This window comes from Condylostylus longicornis, unplaced genomic scaffold (assembly GCF_029603195.1).
Source record: "Condylostylus longicornis isolate FDR11 unplaced genomic scaffold, ASM2960319v2 ptg000145l, whole genome shotgun sequence".
Classification (NCBI taxonomy): domain Eukaryota; kingdom Metazoa; phylum Arthropoda; class Insecta; order Diptera; family Dolichopodidae; genus Condylostylus; species Condylostylus longicornis.
This window is the reverse complement of record NW_026578113.1, coordinates 1,058,134-1,081,863: the sequence shown is the minus strand read 5'-3', so window position 1 is coordinate 1,081,863 and position 23,730 is coordinate 1,058,134. Positions and strand designations below refer to the sequence as shown.

The 23,730-nt window shown below is 24.4% G+C and overlaps 6 protein-coding genes across 6 annotated transcripts; 4 read left to right on the top strand and 2 right to left on the bottom strand.

Annotated features, from left to right (window-relative positions):
- Positions 1-211: 211 nt before the first annotated feature.
- On the bottom strand, positions 212-6,214 carry LOC129615718 (UDP-N-acetylglucosamine--peptide N-acetylglucosaminyltransferase 110 kDa subunit-like). The gene is made up of 7 exons (XM_055531084.1): positions 5,976-6,214; positions 5,703-5,859; positions 4,393-4,603; positions 4,087-4,270; positions 3,950-4,018; positions 1,896-2,092; positions 212-248 (listed from the first exon to the last, which is right to left on the bottom strand). Exons 2-7 carry the CDS (start codon positions 5,776-5,778, stop codon positions 212-214), a joined length of 774 nt encoding a protein of 257 aa, XP_055387059.1. The 5' UTR covers positions 5,779-5,859; positions 5,976-6,214.
- Positions 6,215-6,744: 530 nt separating this feature from the next.
- LOC129615705 (nucleoside diphosphate kinase) lies at positions 6,745-7,758 on the top strand. The gene is made up of 2 exons (XM_055531062.1): positions 6,745-6,937; positions 7,280-7,758. Exons 1-2 carry the CDS (start codon positions 6,764-6,766, stop codon positions 7,610-7,612), a joined length of 507 nt encoding a protein of 168 aa, XP_055387037.1. The 5' UTR covers positions 6,745-6,763; the 3' UTR covers positions 7,613-7,758.
- Positions 7,759-7,992: 234 nt separating this feature from the next.
- LOC129615730 (gamma-soluble NSF attachment protein-like) lies at positions 7,993-10,730 on the top strand. The gene is made up of 5 exons (XM_055531096.1): positions 7,993-8,202; positions 8,286-8,353; positions 8,571-8,952; positions 9,073-9,463; positions 9,549-10,730. The coding sequence occupies exons 1-5, from the start codon at positions 8,144-8,146 to the stop codon at positions 9,618-9,620; spliced, it is 972 nt and encodes a 323-aa protein (XP_055387071.1). The 5' UTR covers positions 7,993-8,143; the 3' UTR covers positions 9,621-10,730.
- Positions 10,731-14,220: 3,490 nt separating this feature from the next.
- LOC129615706 (peptidyl-prolyl cis-trans isomerase FKBP8) lies at positions 14,221-18,459 on the bottom strand. The gene is made up of 9 exons (XM_055531064.1): positions 18,339-18,459; positions 17,800-18,130; positions 17,595-17,741; positions 17,447-17,529; positions 17,227-17,362; positions 17,002-17,169; positions 16,847-16,936; positions 16,653-16,790; positions 14,221-16,587 (listed from the first exon to the last, which is right to left on the bottom strand). The coding sequence occupies exons 2-9, from the start codon at positions 18,097-18,099 to the stop codon at positions 16,510-16,512; spliced, it is 1,140 nt and encodes a 379-aa protein (XP_055387039.1). The 5' UTR covers positions 18,100-18,130; positions 18,339-18,459; the 3' UTR covers positions 14,221-16,509.
- Positions 18,460-19,625: 1,166 nt separating this feature from the next.
- Positions 19,626-20,697, top strand: LOC129615732 (transcription factor BTF3 homolog 4). The gene has a single exon (XM_055531099.1). The coding sequence runs from the start codon at positions 19,766-19,768 to the stop codon at positions 20,315-20,317; it is 552 nt and encodes a 183-aa protein (XP_055387074.1). The 5' UTR covers positions 19,626-19,765; the 3' UTR covers positions 20,318-20,697.
- Positions 20,698-21,309: 612 nt separating this feature from the next.
- Positions 21,310-23,122, top strand: LOC129615749 (queuosine salvage protein). Its single transcript, XM_055531120.1, has 2 exons — positions 21,310-21,852; positions 22,302-23,122. Exons 1-2 carry the CDS (start codon positions 21,618-21,620, stop codon positions 23,075-23,077), a joined length of 1,011 nt encoding a protein of 336 aa, XP_055387095.1. The 5' UTR covers positions 21,310-21,617; the 3' UTR covers positions 23,078-23,122.
- Positions 23,123-23,730: the final 608 nt, after the last annotated feature.

Genomic DNA, 23,730 nt, shown 5'->3' with positions numbered 1-23,730 from the left:
TTTAGATTTATTTATTAATAAAAAATATCAAATGCATTCTCTCCTTCCCCCACCCCTCTTCCAAATTTGTTTGAACATGTGTCGAACATATTTAATTTCATAAATATACGTAAAATAGATAATTGCAGTTTAAATTCTAAAAGAAAATATTTTCTTAATTAGAGAATTGAAATTCATTAAGGAATATACATGATGTTATCCAAATATAAAATTATGCATCTAGACATAATTTTGTATCTAATACAAGCCTAAATATTAGCAAATTAAAAATAGATAGTATAGCCTAAAATTCATAAAAATATATAGTCTTATATTAAATTTATTTAAATATAAAAATGTAGTCTTATATTAAATTTATTTAAATATAAAAACAAGAATATACCCTACTATTAAGCTACAATTAGTAAAATATTGACATATAAGATTGTCTGTTTGTATACCTAAATATTTATTATGCACATAATATTTATTTATTATTATATATCATATACATACATATATTAATTTACACGAGATACAACTTACAAAATTATTAATATAAAATTGAGTTCATATGGCAAGCAGTAAAAATCAGAATATAAATTTTTTTTAAACAGCATCAAGTATAATATCACTTTAATAAAAAACTTAAGAACGTGATACTGTAAAATAATACACGTGAATTATTTTCAATTGTTATCGTAAATGAAAACGTGATTCGGGTAATTCATAATCACACTTTAATATAAATATATAATCAAATGCATATACTAAATATTTTTTTTATTAATAATTGTATTCAGATATGGGTTCATTTCGGTTAAAGAATTTTCTTATGTTTAATAAATATTTTAAATTGAATTAAATTTGTAAACATTAAAATAGTAAATGCAAAAATTTTAAAATCAAATATTTCAAAATTATTTTATAATTTATTATAGAATCGAAAATGGCAAGAATATAATATTAATTTAAAATTTTAAACAATATAATTTAATAATATAGCAATAAGAATATCGTTGCCAAAGTGGAAGCTTGTTTATATTTCAATATTTATAAAAGTCCTGAAAATGTTACATGTTTTATAGATTGAGGTATTTTCTTTGGAGGAATTATTAATAAGAGTTTATTTTAGTTTTCCCATCCGGGCTCTGTTGAAATTCAAATTTTATCAAAAATAAATTTTTTTTCAAATAAAATAATAGGAATTTTTTTTGCAAATAAAATAATAACCAGATAATAATAACTCTTATCAGTATTTTTAATGCAGTGGATTTTTACGCATTTGAATTGTTTAAGTTATTTTTTTTCCCTTGAATATAGGAAACTTTCACAAACTGATAGTACTGATAAATGAAATTATCAAGCTAGATACGTAAAAGTTGCTTATATATTCGCAAAAAAAAAACTGAATATTGGTAGGGTTCAACAATTTTTTTTTAATATACATATGTACATGTACGTATATATCGCTTGAATAGTATTATGATGACAATGTTTTCTTCAAGAATATTTATTTTAATTATTAGTTGTTTAAAATGATTTTATCAAAAAGAATTATATAAATTAGAAGCATAATTATATTTATATATACGTGCACATATATATATAAAGGAATTTTTAAATTTATTAACATTCAAATTTAAAAAATCTCTAAGAAGAGGAAATTGTTGAGCACAACTTTTTTAAATGCTAAATTATTTTGTAAATGTAAAAATATTGTGTTCAAAAGCACTCTAATACGAATCACTCAACTTTTGTTTAGAATCGGATACAATAAGAGTATGCATAAAATAATTGTGTATTCTAAATTTTTAAAATATTGTTTCTGTTTAAACTAGAGTCTCAACAATGGCAACAATAAATTCAAAAAGCTATATAAAATTTAAATAAAGATTAAAATTAAATTGACTTACCGATCAAATATCCTTGCTTCTTTCAAAACATTTCCTAAATTTATGTATGCATCCAAAAAATTAGGGTCCAATGTTACAGCTTTTTCAAAATGATGTATTGCTAACCAAATTTCCCCTTGAGCATTAAAAACACAACCCAAATTACTCCATGCAACAGCAAAACCTGGACAAGTTTCAATTGCTTTTAAATAACAGGCCTGAAAATATGGATTATGTTTTTAGAATACATACATACATATCTAATAATAATATATTCATACATTTTATTTGAAAGTTTTAAATTTAAAAGAAAAAAACGTATTTTACACTATAATAGAAACATGATATTAATTAATATACAAAATTTTTGGCTAAAATATTACGTTTATAATACCAATAAATTTCAGAAATAATTTCATCACATTTTGACATTTCAGAGAAAAAATGATTGCTTATTTTTTTCCATAAAATTTTATATAGCCTGTTTCTATAAAAATTATGTTCGAATTTAAATGAAAATATTTTAAGTAATTTCTTTTATAAACAATAAATATAATTTCTTTTAAAAATACATAATAAATACATAATTTTTATAATTTTTCTCTTATAAAAAATTATACTTATTTTTATAAATTATGTTTCGGTGCATTTTCATTTTTGTAACTAAATTTCAGAAACGCAAATAGTTTTAAAAATTCAATTGCTTATTATTTTTACTTTACATTTTCTTTGAAAAATTCATAATAATGAAATCAAAAATAATACAAAGTTACCAATGTGTTTTAAATTTTTAACTAAAATCAGTAATTATAACAGCAATAAATTATGTTTAATAAGATTTTAAATTAAAACTTATATTGAAAAGTTATAAAAACGAATGTTTCTCAATATTAATAATGTACATATTTCATTTCGTTTATCAGTAACTTCATTAACTTAGTTAAATAAGGTATAAATTAAAAGATTATTCTATTACTTAAAGTGTTCGGAAAAGACATGAAATATTCTGGGAACATAATATCTATATGTATACTAATTAGAGGCTGAATACTTAATTAACTTAATCATTCATGGATTTTTGCTTAAAACCAGAATTTTTCGACGTTTTCACATTGTTTTCTACATATGTATATACATTGCAATTTCAAAGGTGAATTAGCTTTTATTAGCAAGAATGTTATAATATACAATAGTTTTTCAAGAAATTATTGATTGCAATTATTTTTAATCCTAAATTAATAACAGCAAATGTGACACAATAATACTATGCTATAACAATTTTATATTATTTAAATTTATTACGACTTAATGTGTATGTTATAAAAAATTTATTATGCATTCATGCGAAAAAGAACATTTTTTTATTGGTAGAAAGTGGAATAAAAAATTTCTTTAACATATTCTTTTACCAACACGTGGTACATATTTTGTTTTTTACATGTTGATTTTTATTCTGTCTTTTTTTCGTTTTTCTAAATGAATAAACTATAAAAAGCAATCTAATTTCAAATTTTTGAGATAGATTCAAAAGATTTGAGATGGATTCAAGTTTTATAAGAAAAAAATACTACAAGTTTTAAGAAAATACTACAGTTATAAGAAAAAGTTAACAGAAAAATATTGTTTTCAGAAAACGTTTTAAAAATTCGGAAATTTAATAAATATTTCCGTTTATTAACTTTAACCACACACCAAATTTATAAACATATCATTATAGAATATATAGACCTTAATTTATTGTCTGCAACAAATTAAAATTTCAGTTATGTATTAAGTTAATATGTAATTTTATTAAAGATTTTTTTCAAATCGATATTTTCCTATTTTTTTTTTTAAGTTTTGGTTGTAAGCCCGCGGTCAAATGATTCAATGATTGGAAAGCAATCATTTTCCCTAATTACATTTAACTGAATTACATCGCGGTTAATTACCACGAAAGTTAAATATAACAATATTAAAATATTTGCAATATAATTTTAAAATTATGTTGCATTCCTAAGATTTTCGAAATTTTGACTATAATCGGATGAACATATAAATTTAATTTTTATGGCTAAACATAAAAACATTTGTACCTTTGCTTCTTCCAATCTCCCCAAAGCTTTTAATAAATTTCCTAAATCACTTCGTACGCAATACAAATCCTAAAATATAAATGTCATGAATAAGTAACATGTACAGAACAAAATGTTATTTGAAATATTTTATTTACCGGATTGTATTGTAATGCAGTCACATAAGCTTGTACTGCTGATTCCATGTCACGTGCAGCAACTAAGGCTGCTGCCAAATTAATATATCCGTCAATAAAATCTGGTTTCAATCGCACAGCATGACGATAATTTTCCAAAGCTTCTTGTAATTGACCTCTTTCTTTATATACATTTCCGAGATTGCTGAAATAATGAATTAAAATTAAATATAAATTTTATCAAAAAGTTACTTTTGTTCAAAGCCCTCTAAGACTATTAATAATATAGTATATTTAATAAACACATTTTAAGAACAAATTTTATACCTGTAAGCCTCTGCCAACAGTGGATTTTGTTTAATAGCCAGTGTTGAGAACTGCGCTGATTTATCTAAACGACGACATTGAAAGTGGATCGATGATAGTAATAACAGCACACCAGTGTTGCTACTATCTTGCCGCCAAAGTTGCATACAATGTTTTTCGGCATTTTCATAATCAACCGCTTGATATTCTCGATGAGCCAATTCCAGTAAACCTAAATTGAATTTTAATTAATGTTTTTTTTTTGTTAAGAATTTAAAGAATATATCGTTTAAACTAATAAAAAAATAAATGTACATATGTATATTAGCAATGAATGGTTTTAGGCATTTATTTATAGATACCATTTTCATAGATACACGTGCATATTTTAAATTGTAAACATTATATTTCTTGATATAATGTTGAATATATGACTGCAAAAATTTATAAAGAATTTATTTAAAATATTTGAATTTTGAATCGCAATATGTATTTTTCTCACAAGATACGGAAAATCAGATATGTATTGTAAATATTCACAAATCGTTTGAAAAAGAAAAACGAAAAATCGAAAACAAAAAGAAAAGCATAATATACGCCAAAGTTGTGAAAGCAAAGAAGAGACATAAACATTTATGATGAAGAAAAACTATGAAATATTTAAATAATATAGAAATTATTAAAATATCCCATTTTAGCTTACATAATGTAAAAGTTAATAAGTTATTGTATTTTTGAAATAAAGAAGGTACACCTATACCTAGCGCTAATTGTTCTAATTATAGATTAACGTCATTTATGGTTCTATGTTTTTCTCTTTCATATCGGAAAATTTTGATGATGATAATTAGGCAGACATTTCGCCTCGCCTCTATTAAATTTGATAGACAAATAATATAGTGTATCAAGCTATACACTCGTACAATGATGAATGAGATTATGAAAATAATGGTGGACAATTAGAAAAAATATTTATTATAATAAAAATTCATATTAATTACTTAATATTATAAAAATATTATTATCTCACCATATGATCATTTAAAGTATTCTTAATACACCGAATTTATTATTGTTATTCTTTTCTTTGTGCATTTCTTATATAAAAGGGTAAAAAATATTTAATCGGAAAATTTTTGATTTTTATTTAACCTTGATAGCGAAAAAGATGTGTCACGGCAATATAGATACATAACCATATATTTACAACAACAAATGATAAAACTGCATTAAGCCATTATTGATTTTCCGGTCGATTTTCGATTTCATCTCTTTTCATCATTTCAAAAGTGAAATTCAAGTTTATTAAAAAAAAATGCAATAGTACTTACCGACAGAAGATTGTACATCATTTATTTTTGCCACATTTTGTTGTGGTTGCTGTTGAATTTGCTGAGCCTGCTGCATATTACTATCCAATGTGTCCAACTTGATAGCGGACTTATATTTTGAATTTAGAGATTTGCTCCAGTAGAATATCAAAACTTTCTAAGATAAATATAGTAATTGATATAAAAATAAAATATTTTAATACCGTAGCACGAATTTTTTTGTTTTTTACTTGGTCTGGTTTAAATTTTTACAACACTAATAAGCTATTTTACTTTTGTTTGCGTACTGCGAAACTCGTATTTCTCAACTTTTTACACATCAATAAATTATTTGAAATGAATTTATATTTTAAATTTTTATTTAATAATAAAATTTCTGTATTAATTTTCTCGAGTAAACATTAATTAACAAACTTTAAAGGAATAATTTCAATTTTTAACTATATTATTGCAAAAAAAAAATTTTCCCTATTTAATCGATCTGATCTTTGGCTATGGCGAGTAGCGACAGAAAATTTACCACAAAGTACATTAAAAAAAATATGTGAAAAAAATACAGTTTTCCTTTTTATACTTAGACAAAGATATCAAATCGAAAAAAGATAGCAAATAGCAAAAGACTAAAAGCAGATGTTCTCTAAGGAAAACAAAAACAAAATTTGCTTCAAAAAATCAACAAATGCAATTTGCTGTCAAAATGACATGCCATTTAAGAAGTGTGGTGCACCACTTAAAGTGGTTGTAGTGTTATTATGTTTACAATAAAATTCCAAATTTATTTTTAAATTTTTTCTTTATTTATGAATTTCTAACAACAGATAATATGTCGAGGATGCAGAGGATGTTAATTAAATAGAAAAATTAATTTTAATTAAAAAAATCACGGCCTTTTATATTTTATGTAACTCGAAATATGTTGTAGATAAAGCACTAAAAGCCTTGGCAACACTTCTTTATATTTTTTAAGAACTTGCGCAACACTACCTTTTCTACATTATCGACGATAAAGTTGTTTAACGTATAAATTGCCAAAACTTTGAAATAACATACTTTAACATTCCATGATTTGTTCATTACTAGCATTTTTCTCGTTGTTCTCAACAGCAATGGCGGCAAATAAGGAACGTACATTTATTATGGTAAAACCCGATGGAGTCCATCGTGGATTAGTTGGAAAAATTATCGAAAGATTTGAACAAAAAGGATTCAAGTTGGTTGCTATGAAGTTCATGTGGGTAAGTGTAAAAATCCTTAATTTAATTAAAGTAAACTTTGTGTTATGTACATATAAGTAAGTGCATAATGTAATCATCGTGTCATAAAATCCAATTATAATACATACTTTGCTTTTTCCAATCGTTCAAAAAATCGATTTTTAAATGTTTTGTAAAACAAATTTTATATTGTTTTATGTAATATGAATACGGTATTAAAGCGGTTACCATAAAGATAGAAAAGTACCTAATCAACATAACCTCTAAAAGAAATCTCTCTGAAACACGTTGCTTATCCGTAAAATTATTTGAAACATTGTTCTTTAAAATATTTAAATAAGTAATTTAATAATTTTTCCACAGGCAAGCAAAGAACATCTGGAAAAACACTATGCAGATCTTGCTGGTCGTCCATTTTTCAATGGTCTAGTAGAATATATGAGTTCTGGACCTGTAGTTCCAATGGTATGGGAAGGATTAAATGTTGTAAAGACTGGTCGCCAAATGCTTGGAGCTACAAATCCAGCTGATTCTATGCCAGGAACCATACGTGGTGATTTTTGCATTCAAGTTGGAAGAAATATAATCCATGGATCAGATGCTGTTGAATCAGCCAATAAAGAAATTGCTCTTTGGTTCAACGAGAAAGAGTTAGTATCATGGTCTCCAGCCGCTGAAAATTGGGTTTATGAATGAATAGACAATAAATTTATATTAAAATATAAATTATAAGATTCTAAAATAAAGTGTACGGTCGCAAATATTAACTGTAAAATAATATTCCATTTGTATATTTATTAGTTAAAAAAAATGTCGCCTAATAAATATCTATGAAAAATACAGATTAATTTTAATATTATTTTTTGAAATTTGCATCTTATGACCTAATAAAGGCAAACTCTTTTATGACCCATCATAAATCGTTGCATGAAATATTTGCTAATACAATAAATAGTGCATATTGTCATGTCATATCACTTTTTCTGAATTTATTAGCTTTTAAATTTCCCTACATGTGTACATTTTTGTATGTGTAGTAGCAAATGTCAATTTTAATATCCACGGTAGATGTGCGCATGAATCGTATTCAATTTTGTTTTTGACAATAAGAAATTTTTATTGAAGCTAAAGTGAAGAAAAAATTTGCACTATTTTTTGTCAATTATAGAAAATAATTTTTAAAATCATAAAAAAAGACAAGTTTGCGATTAAAATATTTTTAAAGGAATGGCAGCATCCAAAAAAATCGAAGAAGGCCAGGAGTTGATGAGGCAAGCTGAAAAAAGGTAAATTTCTATATTGAAAATTCGAATTACATGACTGTACAGTACAAGATGTTAAAATAAATTTGTATCTATTATTTCTAAAGTTTAAAAACATCTATACTTAAATGGAGACCTGATTATGAAATAGCAAGTGATGAATATCAAAAAGCTGGTGAGTTTAATAATCTTGATATCTACTTGAGAATTAAATAAAATTTATTACATACTTACCTATGCAAAATAAATTTTCTTCAATCGATTTTTCTTGATGACGTTCCTCTAGTTTGTTACATTAATTTCTTCGTTTTCCTTAGTTTGCTAAATTTTGTAAAAAATATTTAAAGTTATAAAAATCTGATAATTGTTTCTGGTGTTTTTAATTTCTGTAGCTACATGTTTTCGGATTGCAAAATCGTATGATCAAAGTAAAGATTGTTTTTTGAAAGCAATTGAATGTCATAAACAATCGAAGTCATGGTTCCACGCAGCGAAATGCTACGAACAAATAATTCTCATTTTAAAAGAAACAAATAACCTTTTAGAAGTCGAGCCAACTGCAAATAAGGCATGTAGTTTGTACCAGCAGCATGGATCTCCTGAGTCGGGGGCCTCGGCATTAGATAAAGCAGCTAAAGTAGTTGAACACGCCCATCCGGATGTAGCTCTACGTTTATATCAACATGCACTTGAAGTAGTTATGATTGAAGAATCAACTAGGCAAGCTGCTGAATTTGCGTCGAAAATCTCTAGAATATTAGTAAAACTGGGATTGTAAGTTATTTTGAATACAATATGCTAATGAGTACCTACAACATATTCAAATTATGAATATAATTATATTCATTGATTTCACATAGAAAGCCCTTAATTTAGCATTGAACCAAATTGCAGGTTTGATCAGGCTACGGATGCTTTACGTCGTGAAATTGGACTAAATCAACAAACTGATTCGTATCAAGCTATTGGAAGATTGGCCGTTGTCTTAGTTTTAGTGCAACTAGCGCGTGGAGATTATGTAGCAGCTGAGAAAGCCTTTAAAGAATGGGGGAATTGTTGTGATCCCCAAGAAGTCCAGACTCTAGAAATGCTTTTACAGGCCTATGATGATGAAGATCCCGATCAAGCCAGACAAGCTCTTTCGTCACCATTTATCAGACATATGGATGTTGAATATGCAAAATTAGCTCGTGATTTACCTTTACCCAAAGGAATTGCAACTGCACCGAAAGCTAATGTTATAGAAAATGCTACAGCATCGTATAAATCTCCAAACGCTGGCAGTGTAAGTACAAATCAAGAACGAAATTTCGGATTTTAGTAACTACAAAAGGAAACGATATAATTAAACGAAAATTAATACATTTTAGGTGTCTCCAGGGGATGCTCCATCTTCTGGCGGAGTTGAGGAAGACGAGGAAGAAGAAGGTGCATTATGTTAGTTTTCTTATTAATATTCAACCCCTGTTTATAAAAGAGTGAAAGTGAGTTAATTTAAAAAAAAAAATACTTTTTAAAAGGAGTAAGTTCGCTGTGTACAAGGTATTCCGTTGAAAAGAAAATTAAAAACAAGAAATATATTATGAAAGAATTCAGGCCATTTTCAAAACATATAATAATGTAAGAAAAATTCAACGATTTTACGGTCTCATATTGAAATTAAGCTTCTTAATGCATAATTTAAAGAATAGAAAAAAGAAAAGACTGATTAATGGTAATGTTCTGACTATTGCTTGAATTAAAATTAATAATTATTAATATTGAAAAATTCCAGTAGATCAATATATCAAAATGAAAATTAAGATAACAGAAATCAATATTTTACTAAAAACAAAAAATTTTTAACAAAAGGAATATCTAAATATAAAACTAGTTTTCAAATTTCTTTTTTTTATTCTCATTACGCATTTATTGAATAATGTTTTTTGATTTTTTAAAGTCACCAGATTTGAATAAAAAAATTAAAACTCAAGTAAATTGCAATTAAAAAATTGAATTGTACTTGAACATATATATTTTAATTTAAACAAATTGAAAATTTTTTTCTAAATTACTATATTCGAATTACCTTACGTAATTCAAAATATCACATTATTAAAATAAATTCAAAACAAAATTTATGTATTTTTTATACCATAAAATATAAAAAATGGATAAGTAGTATTAGAAAAAAAAAATTAATATATTTAAATATTTCATTCAATTTATTTACGATTAACGGTATGCCTTGTATATTTAAAAAAACATGTTTAGAATAGAAATCGTATATGTATGGTTATAAAAAAGAAAGCAAAAAATTCCATTGAAATAAAAACAAAATAAAGTTTAGAAACAAAAATTCATTTTAAAAATATGCTACTTCAAAAAATAATTAACAAATTTAAGTAAAAATCTAAAAGCAGTAAAAAAAAATCCATATTGAAATAACAATTCCATTATATTTTACTTAAACATTTGCAATAAAATTCCTAATTAATATTATTTTATTTTCCAAACAAAAATATCTTTGGAAAGAAAATCATCTGATGTTCGTCTAATAAACACTTTAAAAAAAAAAACTTTTTATTTCTATTGTAAATAAAATACATATTATTATATAAAACTATTTAATAAATCTACTCCTATAATTAAAAGAAAATGATATCCCTATCATTCTTTCATATAAAAACATTTACTCCACTTTTGTTGTTAATACAATATATTGATCAAGTGTATATAATATGCATCTAAATATATATACTATATAAATGTATGTATTTAAATGCGTATATATATATATATATACATGTATTATAAATATATTACATAAATTAAATATATATAGTTATAAATTTTTTAGTAAATTTTAGTTTTTAATATTTGCATTGAAAATAATTTAAAATTTATTAGAACTTACTTATAGATATATTGAACATATTATTTAAATTTTATATTTTAAATTTAATGTAATTATAGCATTTATAATTTAAAATTTTCAAATTTTTATTTTGTATATTTTGAAAAGAAAGATAAACATTTATTTAATTTTTGCTTCCTTTATAAAATTATGTAATAATAATAGGTTTTAATTTTAAGAATAAATAGTTAAAAGATTATACATACTAATAATAAAAACAATAGTAATATAATAATAATAATAATAATAATAATAATAATAATAATAATGCAAAAATATTTAAGAAAAAAAAAAACTATAAATAAACAAATGAAAACACTGTTAAATATATATATATATATATATATATAAATTAAATTTATATTTATTTAAAATTAAAACAAAAATAAAATCCGTAAGACATGTTAAAATTGATTCAATGTTTTTAAAAACGAATTAATAATGTTATAGTATATTAATATATAAGTATATATCTATAAATGTTCATAAATATACAAAATATTTATAAAATATTGAATATTAACATATATATTTATTTATATGTGTACATATATAATAATTGTAACATTATATATTTTACGTACTAATTTATGGTATATGAAAAATATTCGGAGCAAATGTTACAAAAAAGAATAAAATTTATTTGAAAAAAAAATATGTTGCTAAAAATTGACATTAACAAAAAGTTATTGATTGAAGAAGCTTTTAATTTCTAAAAATTTTAATAAATTTCATATTTTTATTTTTGTGTTATTTTTTAATATTTTTTATAATGGAATTTCAAACCTGTCTGCGAATGTATATCCACAGGCATTTTAGTATAAAAAAAAATATACATCCATTATTTTTTTATCATTGTTCTAAAAATAATAGTAAATATGATCTTATTAAACTTTATTTTCTCATGAAAAAAATAATGAACGACGACGCTTATTAATTAGTCCAACCTTTTTTATATTCGTTTCTCGTAAGTAGAAACCAAATTATTATATGTATATAACAATAAAAATATTGATCTCGATATAAGAAATTCTGTCATTGATTTTAACTTATAAACATTATTAAAATGTAATTCATTTGATCATGGAAATTTTTAAAATGATTATTTATGTTAAATAGATAATTTCACAAAAATTATGTTTGAATTAGCAAGTTGTTTTCCTATTATCTTTTCTGTTCATTTGCCATAATTAGACTCTTACTCAATTTTTTTTCTTATTTTTTAACAGCAATCGATATTAAAATGTTTTATAAAAAAAATACTTATTTAAAAGTTATTATAATAATAAATTAAATAATATAATAACATGCATACAAATCTAATATTTGTGAATTTATCAAAAATTAAAATATGTATTTTGTATGTCTCCAAGCAAAATTTATATTTAATCTTAACATAAATAATCACGAAAAAAAAAACTTTTTTATATCATTGTTATTCAAAGTAAAACAATATTTTTTCTTAAATAACAATTTAAAATTACAAAAATAAACAAAAACAATAAATTTTCGCACAATAAATTTTTAAAAAATACTACTATTTATGCATTCTATTTTTCTCCCGCATTACTATTATCATTAAAAAATATAACATTGGTATAAAAGTTTTTTTGAAGATTTTTTTTTTTATATTTGTATTATTTAAATTTTGCTCTGACTATATTTCATATTGTTCATTTTATTTTTTCCTTTAATCTAGGGCGAATATGTGTTATAAAAGAAAATTTATTGTAAATTAGGTTAATCAAAATAAAAAAGAAAAATTACAAAAAGAACTATATTGTACATTTAATTTAACACTATTTCGCAAATAAATTTTAAATCGAATTAAAAGAATTATAAAAATAAAAATAAATTTAAAAACCAAATTCAAATGTTTATTTTATTAATCAAAAACCATATATTAGAGAAACTTATGATTTGTTTTAAAATCCTCTATGTATTCAATATTATAAAAATTTTTTAAATAAGTTATTTCTAATTGAAATAAGTTATTTGATACTGCAATAAATTTCCATATTATTTCTGATTTCAACACATTAGTCGAAAAAGAAGTAAGAGCTGCCCGAAAAACATGGTCAGAAATAAAAGAAATAATACAAAATAGAATTAGATAGCGAAGCTTTGTAGATACCCTATGCTAATAGAAAAATGAAAAAAAAAAACTGATTTCAACACAATTGAAAGATAATTCATCATTGGCCTTATGTGAAATAATTAATAAAAATTATGTTGGCATCTTTTTTAACAAAATACGCAATCTTCTTAATTTAAATTAATAATTGATAATATTATACATATGTGCATTTTTTCGAGATTTCATTATATCGGTATTGACACAAAGATTTTCGAAAATTCCGTTCTAACTAATATCTTAATATAAAGCATATTTGATAAATTTTTATTTAAAAAAGAAGAACGTTCGAAAATCACAAAACAGTTCTAAAGCATTGCTTAAAGTTCTGAAGTTCTTAAAGTTCTAAAGCATTGCTAAAAATTTTTGTAACAGTACAAAAAAAAAATTTTTTAAAATTCATATCAAAACTTTAAGTGTATATCTAAATGGTCGACAATCCCCTATAATTAATTGCAGTATCCTCTACTAATCTTTTGTTTTTATGTACGAGCATATCACCTCTTCTTAAGAAGAATAGTAAGTTAGTCTAATGTATTTGAATAATGTAATTTCCAAATGAGAACAATCATCATAATCTATTTTGTTACAAGATACATAATCCAATTTAATTTTGGAGAATATTGTTCAAAATAATTAGGAAATAAAATTTCGGATTTGAGACTGACTGAAAAAAATAAATTCGCAATGAGTTCCTTACGCTTTTGGTTAGGCTTAATTGATGCTGAAAAATTTCATGGAACAAGTTTACGGAGATCCTAATAAATAAAACATTTAAGAATTAAATAATAAAAGATAATTTTTCTTTTTATATAATTATTTCTTTTTTTATTTTGAAAGAATAATTTATTTACAGAATTCATACTTTTATAATTATTTTTTTTTTAGTTTAATGCAACAACTTTTATTCCATACAATTTCATTTAAATGAATTTATTGTATGTTTATAAGTATGTATATGGATATATCAAGCTTTATTACACGAAATTTTATATTTTTATTTAGTATATTTATTAACAAATTGAGCAGCAAAAATTATTTAAAAATATAAATTGCACAAAAAAAAATGCAGTAAAATAAGAAAAATTTTAAAATTTTAAAATAACTTTTTAATTTCAATATAAATTTATTTGATTAGATATTAGTGTAAACATGTATTTTAAATTTTAAAGTAGTAAAAATTTAAAAAAAATACTCTATACGACATTGATATTAATATTAAGTATAATATTAATTCTTTTATTACAGTGATTATTCATTTTAAATTTTATTATAAAATGAAAAATATATCTGTGAGCTGCAAATTTATATGGAAATTTCACAATTCCAATATTTGATAACAATTAAAACCCTGTATAAAAATAAACCTTATCTCATATTTTTACAATAAATAACCTTCTGTTATCTTGAATCGTAAAATTTTGAAACTAATTTTTGCATGTATAGCAGGATAGAACTGTTAATTAACTTTACTTTTCATTCACGGAATACACATGCATATGAAATGGAGATAATAATGGCCTGTTCCAAAACAAAAGTATATGCTGCAGTAACACACTGCAATTGTGTACACACATATTAATTACATTTATACTGGATTGAAATAAAATGTTATTACCAAATTATCTTTTATTACATAAAAATTATTTTTTTTATAAATTTTTAAAATTTTAGACAAAGGTAAGAGCTTTATAAAAATAAAAATTTTTTTGGAACATTCTTCCTTAAATTTGTTAGTGCAATTAGTTTTTCAACTTTAATAAAAAGTTTCCAATAACTGTTGTAAATGGGTGTGCCATGAGTATGGCCAAAGTTCATGCAAAGATAAATTGAAAGCAAAGCGAAATACCAAAAGACTTAATGATTTAATTATTTTTTAATGTTAACATTTTCCTAGAATATACGTACTAGGAATTTGATATTACATGGGATATAGCTCCCATGTCATATTGTAATGTTCTCATGTTATATTAAAATATGACATGGGAGCAACAAAATACCGGTCATAATTTTTGAAAATTAGAAGGGAAAAATGATTTAACATAAATATGTTTGTAAATGAAATTTGTGCCAGTTTCTGTTTTGAACTTTTTAATCCAATTGAATACATTTATTTCAACATTGAAATAAAATATTTATGTTAATAAAATTATGAACATTAAAATGTCTATATGTATGATAATTAAGTATGGCTTGTTGATATTTTCTTGGCATTTCAGATTCAATGATTAATATTGCTTGCAATAAGGGTACAAAAAAGGGGAACCTAAAATTTATGTTCATATGTAGTTTTTAATATTATTTATAAATTTATTAATAATATTGCATATACATATGTATGTGTGCATAATATTCAAGCTATGAAAATAAAAAAAAAGGAAACAAACTTAAATTATATTAAAGCAAATAAAATGTTTTAATGTATAAACTTACAAAAGAGAAATACAAAAAAAATATATACCATGAAAATTATTCTAATGCGTTCACTTATTTTATATGTGGAAAAAGGTATAAAATTAAATTCATCACCATTTTTAAATATTTAAAAATAAAACGGAAAGGTTTTTTATCTTCTTCACTACACTTCACATATTCTCCATTAAATTTATTGTTTTAATAACGATTTTAAAATTAAATACATATATTTAATTTATGATTTTCTTTTATACATTTTTAATACAGATTATCTTCACCCCTATTTTTTGATCTTAATGAAGCACATTTGCTTAAATGTATTTAAATAATATAACTATATCAATATTTTCTAAATAAAATAAAATAAAAATTAATTTTATAAAAGCATTTGAAAAATTAAATTTCTTGACGTTTGAAAATTAGGAAATCAACAAAAACTTGATATTTTATTAATTTTGGTATTTATTTTAATGTAAAATTTATTTGAATTTAGAAAACTAAAAAAATCGTCAAATAATATGTACATATGTACTTATGTGGAAAAAAGCAATAATAGTAACAAAATATACAATTAATATTCTTTTGTATATATTTACTTAATATAAATTGAGTTTGCATAATTGTAATATCTTCCTTTTATTCAATATATACGTATGTATATTAAAAATATAAGTAACATATAATTTTGAAATTTCTGGATTCTGCAACAAAACGTCAAGATATTAATTATATTTAAAACAAACAAAAATTGCGATTGTTCCAAATTATCATCAAAAATAACTGAAAAATAGAGTAAAACAGAAAACAAAAAAGCTAAATAACTTTACATTCTAACTAATGAAGAATTTCTTCATTCTAATAAAATTTAATTTGTTGTATTATCTCCTCAATATTTGTATCTGTACATAGCAACACCGGCGACTCCTATTAGAATTGAGCCCATTAAATACCCTAATAATTTCAACTGAAAATTTTTTTGTGTTCATTAGATTTTATTTTTTTTTAGAAAAACTAAATGAAAACAATTACTTTTGGAAGATCAGTGCTGACTTGTTTATTTGAAGTATTATTTTGTTCCAGCTTTTTAGCACGACCTAACATTTTTTGATACATTATTTTTTCATTTCTTTCTTCTCTTCTAGATTTAATTATTAATTTTGCAAGTTCCTAAAAATAAATTTTTTTTACGGTTTACTTTTTTTTTATAAAATCAAATTTATTACTTGCTGGATGGTTTTACTCTCAGGTTCCAAGGTAGCCGCTTTCTGAAGCAAAGAAATCGCTCCTTTAGTATCACCTTTCGCATCTAAGATCTTCATTGCATAGAAAAAAAGAAAAAAATAAGATAAACAGTTTGGGTTTTAATGATTATGCTTACTTTTCCTTTTCTAAACAAAGCTTTTGAATTGTTTGGTTGACATCTTAAAACTGTTTCCACAGATTTCAAAGCTGCATCGTACGCTGATATTTTTATTTGGGACATTGCCAAGTTATTATATACTATAAGTCGATCTTCCAATAATTCCTGCAATTCGCTGTTTGATAACTGAAAAGAGCTATATTTTAAAAAAATATTTAGTGAATTGAGCATTTAAAACATTACCTCGGCATCAGTAACACCGTCAGTAATGCCACCATTTATATCATCCAAGTATTCAAGGGCCCGTCTATATATCTGAATGGCAATATTAAATTCATTTCGGTTGTACCACCAATTTGCTCTTTCCCTTTTTTGATTTCTTTTAAAGTAAAAATTATGTTACGTTAAAAACCTGCTTTCATATAGAAAATTAAAATATTCTTGAACAACTTAAAAGACTTACCCAATTTTTTTACGAACTTCAAATAATTTAATACTTTCCTCATCTTCCTCTCTGGTGTCCAACAACTCAACAGTGTAAATAATCTATATAACCATAGTATATTTTTTGATAATATTAATTTATATTGCAAGATACACAATAATTTTACCTTAGCGTCTGGTGGAATTGCAGCTATTGAGTATTTAGTTCCGGCTTTTAATCCTATAGAACCATAAGCAAATCTTGGATCGACAGAGATCTCTGCTTTTTCACCAACACTCATGAGTGCCAGTGTCATATCTAACCCTTGTACGACCTAAAATATAGTTTTACAGTAAACAGGAGAATTAGCATAACAAAAAAAATGAAATTACATCAAAGTCTCCAACTTGAACTTCGTAATTTTGTTGTTCCTCAACTATGGTTCCATCCTCAAGCTTACCAACATAATTCATTTTAATTATATGACCTCTTTGAGCTTTAACATCTGATGAACTTTTAACTAAGGTTTTCTTAGTTAGCTGCCCATTACCTAATATATCCAAAATATCGTCTTCAATTTCTGAATTTGAAACTTTATCTTCTTGAGCATTTTCTTTTAAGTCTTTTATATCGTTTTCATTTAAATTTGTTAGATCTTCAAACGAGCTGTTGCTAGATTTTTCAGTATCCATTTTATTTTATAAACAAAATTTAAACCTTGTTCTAAAAAAAAGGTGTTAATATTGATTAAACAAATTATTATTAATTACGTCTGAATTTATATAGGTTTAAAGCTACGTTTCACATTTCTTCTGTCTCAAATGAGAATGCAGTTTTTAATGCATTTAAAAATCATTTATGCCAAAATTTTAATTAGTAAAAAACATCTTACACCTGGTTTTTAAATTATAAAAATACCTATATTACTTACAAAAATTAAGTCACTTTGAATTTAAAATAAAAAATTAAATTTGGAAATTTAACTAGATTTCTAAAATTCATAAGCAAATGACAAAATTTTCTCAGCTAGCACTATCGTCGTCTGTCTGTCACTTTGATTAATTAGAGAGAGCATAAACTGTATGTAGACAATTCAATATATATAAAAGAGCTGAACTATCAAATAAATGTATTGTTTACACTGTGGGATTTTGAATAAATATTTTATATTACTTGTCTACGCTTGTTTTTAAAGATAAAAAAGCAAGAAAGAATGCGACGGTTGTTACCTTTATTATAATCAGGGAAGAAAAACATATAGCAACGATGATTACCCTTAGTCAGCGAAATGAATGCCTTCGCGAATCGAATGGCGTTTCATATTATAATATGATTGCTTTTTTGGCCAGGAGCAAAACATTATTAACTCAAGTTGAAATATGATATTATCATAATAGCTAATACGACAAATAATTATTTATTTTAATTTTTAATAAATTTTTAAATTAAAAAACTACCACTTCACTATCAAATGACAAATCGGAATAAAAACGAAAAAGCATTAAAACAGCTGATTACAGCCCATTTTATTCAATAACTTATGTGTTATACTTCTGCCAAAAATTATTGATGAAAGCAGAACCAATATATTTTTTGGTTTAAGAAAATAATGGATTGATGATGTTTACGTGGTCAATATTCATCAATCTCAATCATGATTGTTAATGTAAGATTGACATTTAAACACATACTTAGATTTGGCAATATCGAATTTTATTGAAATAAAACTGACGTCAAAGCTGACGTGAAAGCGCTACTAAAATAAATGACTGCAAATCTGATATGCAAAATAATTCTATTTTTGAACTCTGAAATATTTTATTTATAATTATTTAATGCATTTATAAATACTACTTGATAAAATTACAAGGATAGAATTATTAACATGACTTGGAAAGCGACTGCGTATACACGGATTAAAAGATTGAAAATGTAAATTATTAAAATAATAATACATGTCAGCTAATGACAAAGTCAAATCAGTTTCAAGTATTATTATTTCAATCTGTACAGTATATACGCAGATTGAAATTTCAAGTTAAGCACTCGATCCGCCATATAAATCCGCCGAGGTATTGATTGTTTCAAAATAATAATTAAAGTGACGGAGGAAATTTTTAATACTTTTAATCTTTTATAGATGTCGTATTTTGTTTGAAATGACATTAGCTATTGAGAACAATGTTTTCTGACATTTTTGTTTTTAAAATGGCTTATTTTTCCTTTTTGACAATTAATTTTCCTCGAAAGGCGCGCACGTGTTTCGCGACGCAATTTTTTTGAAATTTTCCTTATTAAAATAAGAAAATTATACTTAAATATACATAAATTTAAAAAAAATATCTCAACAAATAGAATATGAATCCTGAGAAACTAAAAAAACTTCAAGCTCAAGTAAGAATCGGCGGTAAAGGTACACCTCGCAGAAAGAAGAAGATTGTACATTCCACACCAGCCACAGATGATAAAAAATTACAGTCATCGCTAAAAAAATTGTCAGTGAATACCATTCCAGGAATTGAAGAAGTTAATATTATTAAACATGATGGTACTGTAATACACTTTAACAATCCAAAAGCTCAGGCATCATTACCAACAAATACATTCGCTATAACTGGACATGGTGAAAATAAAACTATTTCAGAAATGTTACCGGGTATTCTGACGCAGTTAGGTCCGCAAGATATTGCACATTTAAAAAAGATTGCTAGTGAATTTGCAAGCAAAAGCGCAGCATCTGGCTTCGGTAATACTGGGGCTGGAAGTGCTGCTGATGATGATGTACCCGATTTGGTGGAAAATTTTGAAGAGGTTGCTATTGGAAAAGGTGAAAATTCTGCAGCTTCATCAGCAGGAACTGAAGCCAATACAACAACAGACAAGAAAATTGAAGAAATTCCAGTCGTTTAAAAAATATAAAATGTCTTAGAACGGAAGTAATAAAATTTATTTGGATTATGAATGAGATATATTCGTGTGAATATATAAATATATATTAAATATAATAAAATATTATAATTAGTCAACAAAATAAAAAAATAAATATTTTTTTTTTTTGGTAAAAATTAAAATTATATTAAATTGTTGCAAACAATTACAAATATTTTAAACAGTGAACATTATTAATACAAAGTATTCTTTCCATTAAAAAAGTACATATTGCTGATAATTAATAATTCCATTATATATAAAGAAATGTTTTTATTTTAAAATGGTGAAAATATTTTTTTTTTAACAATTTAGGTTTCTTATGTAAGCAATAAATTAATGCTGTTCAAATAAATTTGGAGAATTAAAAATTATAGAATTTTAAATTTATTTAAATCTAATTACTCATACTATTTTCCTTTTTTTTAAGATTTTAAAATCGGAAAAATAACTTTAAACTAAACTAAAGAGTTTAGTTTTCTTGTTTTGGGGAATAAAATTTTATTTTCTCTTTGTAAATTAATGTTACATGTTTTTTGTTAAATTTAAACGCTTGCGTAAAAATTTTGATATCTATTGAATATTATCGCTTAATTATAGATGGTAGTATTTTTCTTGAAAAATAAATTTTAATATATTATGTACATGTGAATGTATTATGTATACTTTAAAAGTTTATTTTTTTTAAGCATATTACTTCCCTATGAATAATTATTTTGAATATGAAGAGATATAAATGGGTAACCCACAAAAAGTATTAAGTTTCAATATACAATTCCAATATACACCAATAAATGTACATATGTATACTATAATTACAGTGTGTTTAATGTACAATGTACACTGTAATTACAGTGTTTATGTTTGTAGGTATATAATTTCCTTATCTTGAGTTTTGTGGTTGATACCTACTAAAATGCTTTCAAAATTTTGACAATTTGAAATTTGGTTTTGCTAATTTTTTTAAATTTGTTACAATATAAACATACACACAAATATACCAAGTTACTTAAATTAGATATCTGTATTTGGTTTGAACCCGAAACCAATCACTTTCTTGGAAATACCCGTAGATTTTCACCAACATACAATTTACCTTTTCACGTACATACTTACCTAATCTGCAGATATTTACATTCATGAATATTTATCACATGATTTTGACACAAAAATTAGTTAAAAGAAACCGGTAACGTGCTTACTGCAGTTCATACATGTAGCTGAGCTTAACACAAGAAAGTTTTGCGAATTACAATCTTTGTTCCAATTAGCGAAAAACAAAATGGCTTTAAATCCTCGTGAATCAGCTGAATATATTGTTAAAAATGTAAAACATGTTAAAATTCATTACAATAACATTGAAAAACTTGCACAAACTGTTTATAAAAAAATTAAAGAAAAAATTATCAGCGTCGACAATTTCAGTCAACATGAATTGCATCCATCTGATAAAGATATTCATGCTATCGATTGGATTTTTCTAATTGACACATTAAATTTTTGTTTTTGGACACCAGGTAAGTGGTAATACACAGATATATAAGCTATAGCATGTCACAAATAAATCCATATGAATTTAACATAATGATATATGTACATATGTCTGTATTCCATTACCTAATTAATAAAACAGTAATGCATTCAGTATGTCTGCATATTTTACACATGTATACAATATATAAAACAAACAATATATATATACATACATGACTCATTTACTGACTGACATACATACATATATGTACATAAAGTATAAATTTATTTGGCTATAAATGGTGATCCATTACAAGATTCGATTCTTTTGGTGATCCGTTACGAGAGCAATAATTGACAAAGTACCAAAAATTTTTACATGAATACACCACATATGTATGTATGATGTATGTATGTACTATTTATGTACCTACTTATGTACTTTTGTACATATAAAAACTTTTTTGCTTTTGTTACTGTTTCTTTTTTTTAGGGAATGATACAAAATGGAAAGTCAACGGGCAAACTGGCTATTTTGCTTTATGCGCCGCTATTAATCGTGCCATTAAAGAGGGTGTTGATATTACTAATCCAAAATTTTATTCGAAAATTAGTGAAGAAGAATTGGATAAGATTTTACGATCTGACGATGGAATTATAAAAGTTCCACTTTTAGAGGCTCGTGTAAATTGCTTACGGGAAGTTGGTCTTAAACTTATTGAGAAATACGATGGTAAATTTGAAAATTGCATAAAATTGTGCAATAATTCAGCACAAAAATTATTAAAACTAATTGTTGATGAATTTCCATGCTTTCGTGATGAGGCAATTTACTGTGGAAAGCAAGTATCATTTTATAAAAGAGCTCAAATTTTAATAGGCGACATATGGTCATGTTTTCGAGGGAAAAATTATGGAGAATTTAATGATATTGAAACTATTACAATGTTTGCTGATTATCGTGTTCCTCAAGTTTTAGTGCATTTCGGTACATTAGAATATACTGAGGAATTATTAAATTTTTTAAAAACTGATAAACTATTAAATGCTGGCGATGAAAGAGAACAAGAAATTCGTGGAGCATCAATATATATTGTTGAAGAGCTAAAGAAAAATGTTTGGAAATTATTTGAGGAAAATGGAGAAAATATTGAAAAAAATATTGTTAATTCAATTTTACTAGACCACTTTCTATGGGATTATAGAAGAAAAAATGCTAAAGAACTAGAGTTCATACCATTTCATAAAGTTTTGGGCATTTACTATTAAGAAAATAAAATAAAATGGTTATTTAAAGTAATGTACTTTTGTCTTTTCTTTTTATGATTACATAATTATGTGCATGTGTATATATATACTAGCACGTTTCATTATTATTAAAAATAGGGTTTTGTAAAGAAAGTATGTATGTAGCTTATTTGAATACTGATCAAGTTAATCACTTCAGACTGATTGTTAGAGTACTCACTGGACATTGTCTCTACATGACTCATTTGAAAAGAATACGCAAGTTGAAGAGCGAACTGTGAAGCCGGTGTTTGGAAAAGGATGAGACGGCAAAACATCTGCTGTGAGGCTATGGCCTGCTAAAGGCTAAAGGGGCCTAGAAATAATGTTCATGTAGATGGATCGCGAATAGCAAAGGACCCCATGGATCAAGGTTATAAGGGTCGTTAGGCCCCAGTGTCTCGAAAACAATATCTGAATAATAATGAAAAGCACTGTGCTTACATCTTATATTTGAATAGCTTTGTTGTTTTGAAATTTACAAGGACTAAGAAGAAAAAAATACATATATTCTACAAAACGAGAAAAAAATTCTACCACTTAATTTGGAATGTTCATAGTTTTTTTTTTTTTTGTTTTTTTTCACTCATATAATTATTTACAAGGAAATTTGTTTTAATTTTTTTAATAGGTAA

Excerpts from the sequence above, each read along its gene's own strand:
- LOC129615718 (XM_055531084.1), bottom strand. The coding sequence starts at position 5,778 with ATGCAGCAGGCTCAGCAAATTCAACAGCAACCACAACAAAATGTGGCA. Across the intron at positions 4,019-4,086 it reads CTGCATTACAATACAATCCG|GATTTGTATTGCGTACGAAG; the intron begins GTAAATAAAATA and ends TTTATATTTTAG. Across the intron at positions 2,093-3,949 it reads GGAGATTGGAAGAAGCAAAG|GCCTGTTATTTAAAAGCAAT; the intron begins GTACAAATGTTT and ends CCATATTTTCAG.
- LOC129615705 (XM_055531062.1), top strand. The coding sequence starts at position 6,764 with ATGATTTGTTCATTACTAGCATTTTTCTCGTTGTTCTCAACAGCAATG. Across the intron at positions 6,938-7,279 it reads TTGCTATGAAGTTCATGTGG|GCAAGCAAAGAACATCTGGA; the intron begins GTAAGTGTAAAA and ends ATTTTTCCACAG.
- LOC129615730 (XM_055531096.1), top strand. The coding sequence starts at position 8,144 with ATGGCAGCATCCAAAAAAATCGAAGAAGGCCAGGAGTTGATGAGGCAA. Across the intron at positions 8,203-8,285 it reads ATGAGGCAAGCTGAAAAAAG|TTTAAAAACATCTATACTTA; the intron begins GTAAATTTCTAT and ends TTATTTCTAAAG. Across the intron at positions 8,354-8,570 it reads TGATGAATATCAAAAAGCTG|CTACATGTTTTCGGATTGCA; the intron begins GTGAGTTTAATA and ends TAATTTCTGTAG.
- LOC129615706 (XM_055531064.1), bottom strand. The coding sequence starts at position 18,099 with ATGGATACTGAAAAATCTAGCAACAGCTCGTTTGAAGATCTAACAAAT. Across the intron at positions 17,742-17,799 it reads TTCAAGTTGGAGACTTTGAT|GTCGTACAAGGGTTAGATAT; the intron begins GTAATTTCATTT and ends ACTATATTTTAG. Across the intron at positions 17,170-17,226 it reads ACGGTGTTACTGATGCCGAG|TTATCAAACAGCGAATTGCA; the intron begins GTAATGTTTTAA and ends AGCTCTTTTCAG.
- LOC129615732 (XM_055531099.1), top strand. The coding sequence starts at position 19,766 with ATGAATCCTGAGAAACTAAAAAAACTTCAAGCTCAAGTAAGAATCGGC.
- LOC129615749 (XM_055531120.1), top strand. The coding sequence starts at position 21,618 with ATGGCTTTAAATCCTCGTGAATCAGCTGAATATATTGTTAAAAATGTA. Across the intron at positions 21,853-22,301 it reads TTTTTGTTTTTGGACACCAG|GGAATGATACAAAATGGAAA; the intron begins GTAAGTGGTAAT and ends TCTTTTTTTTAG.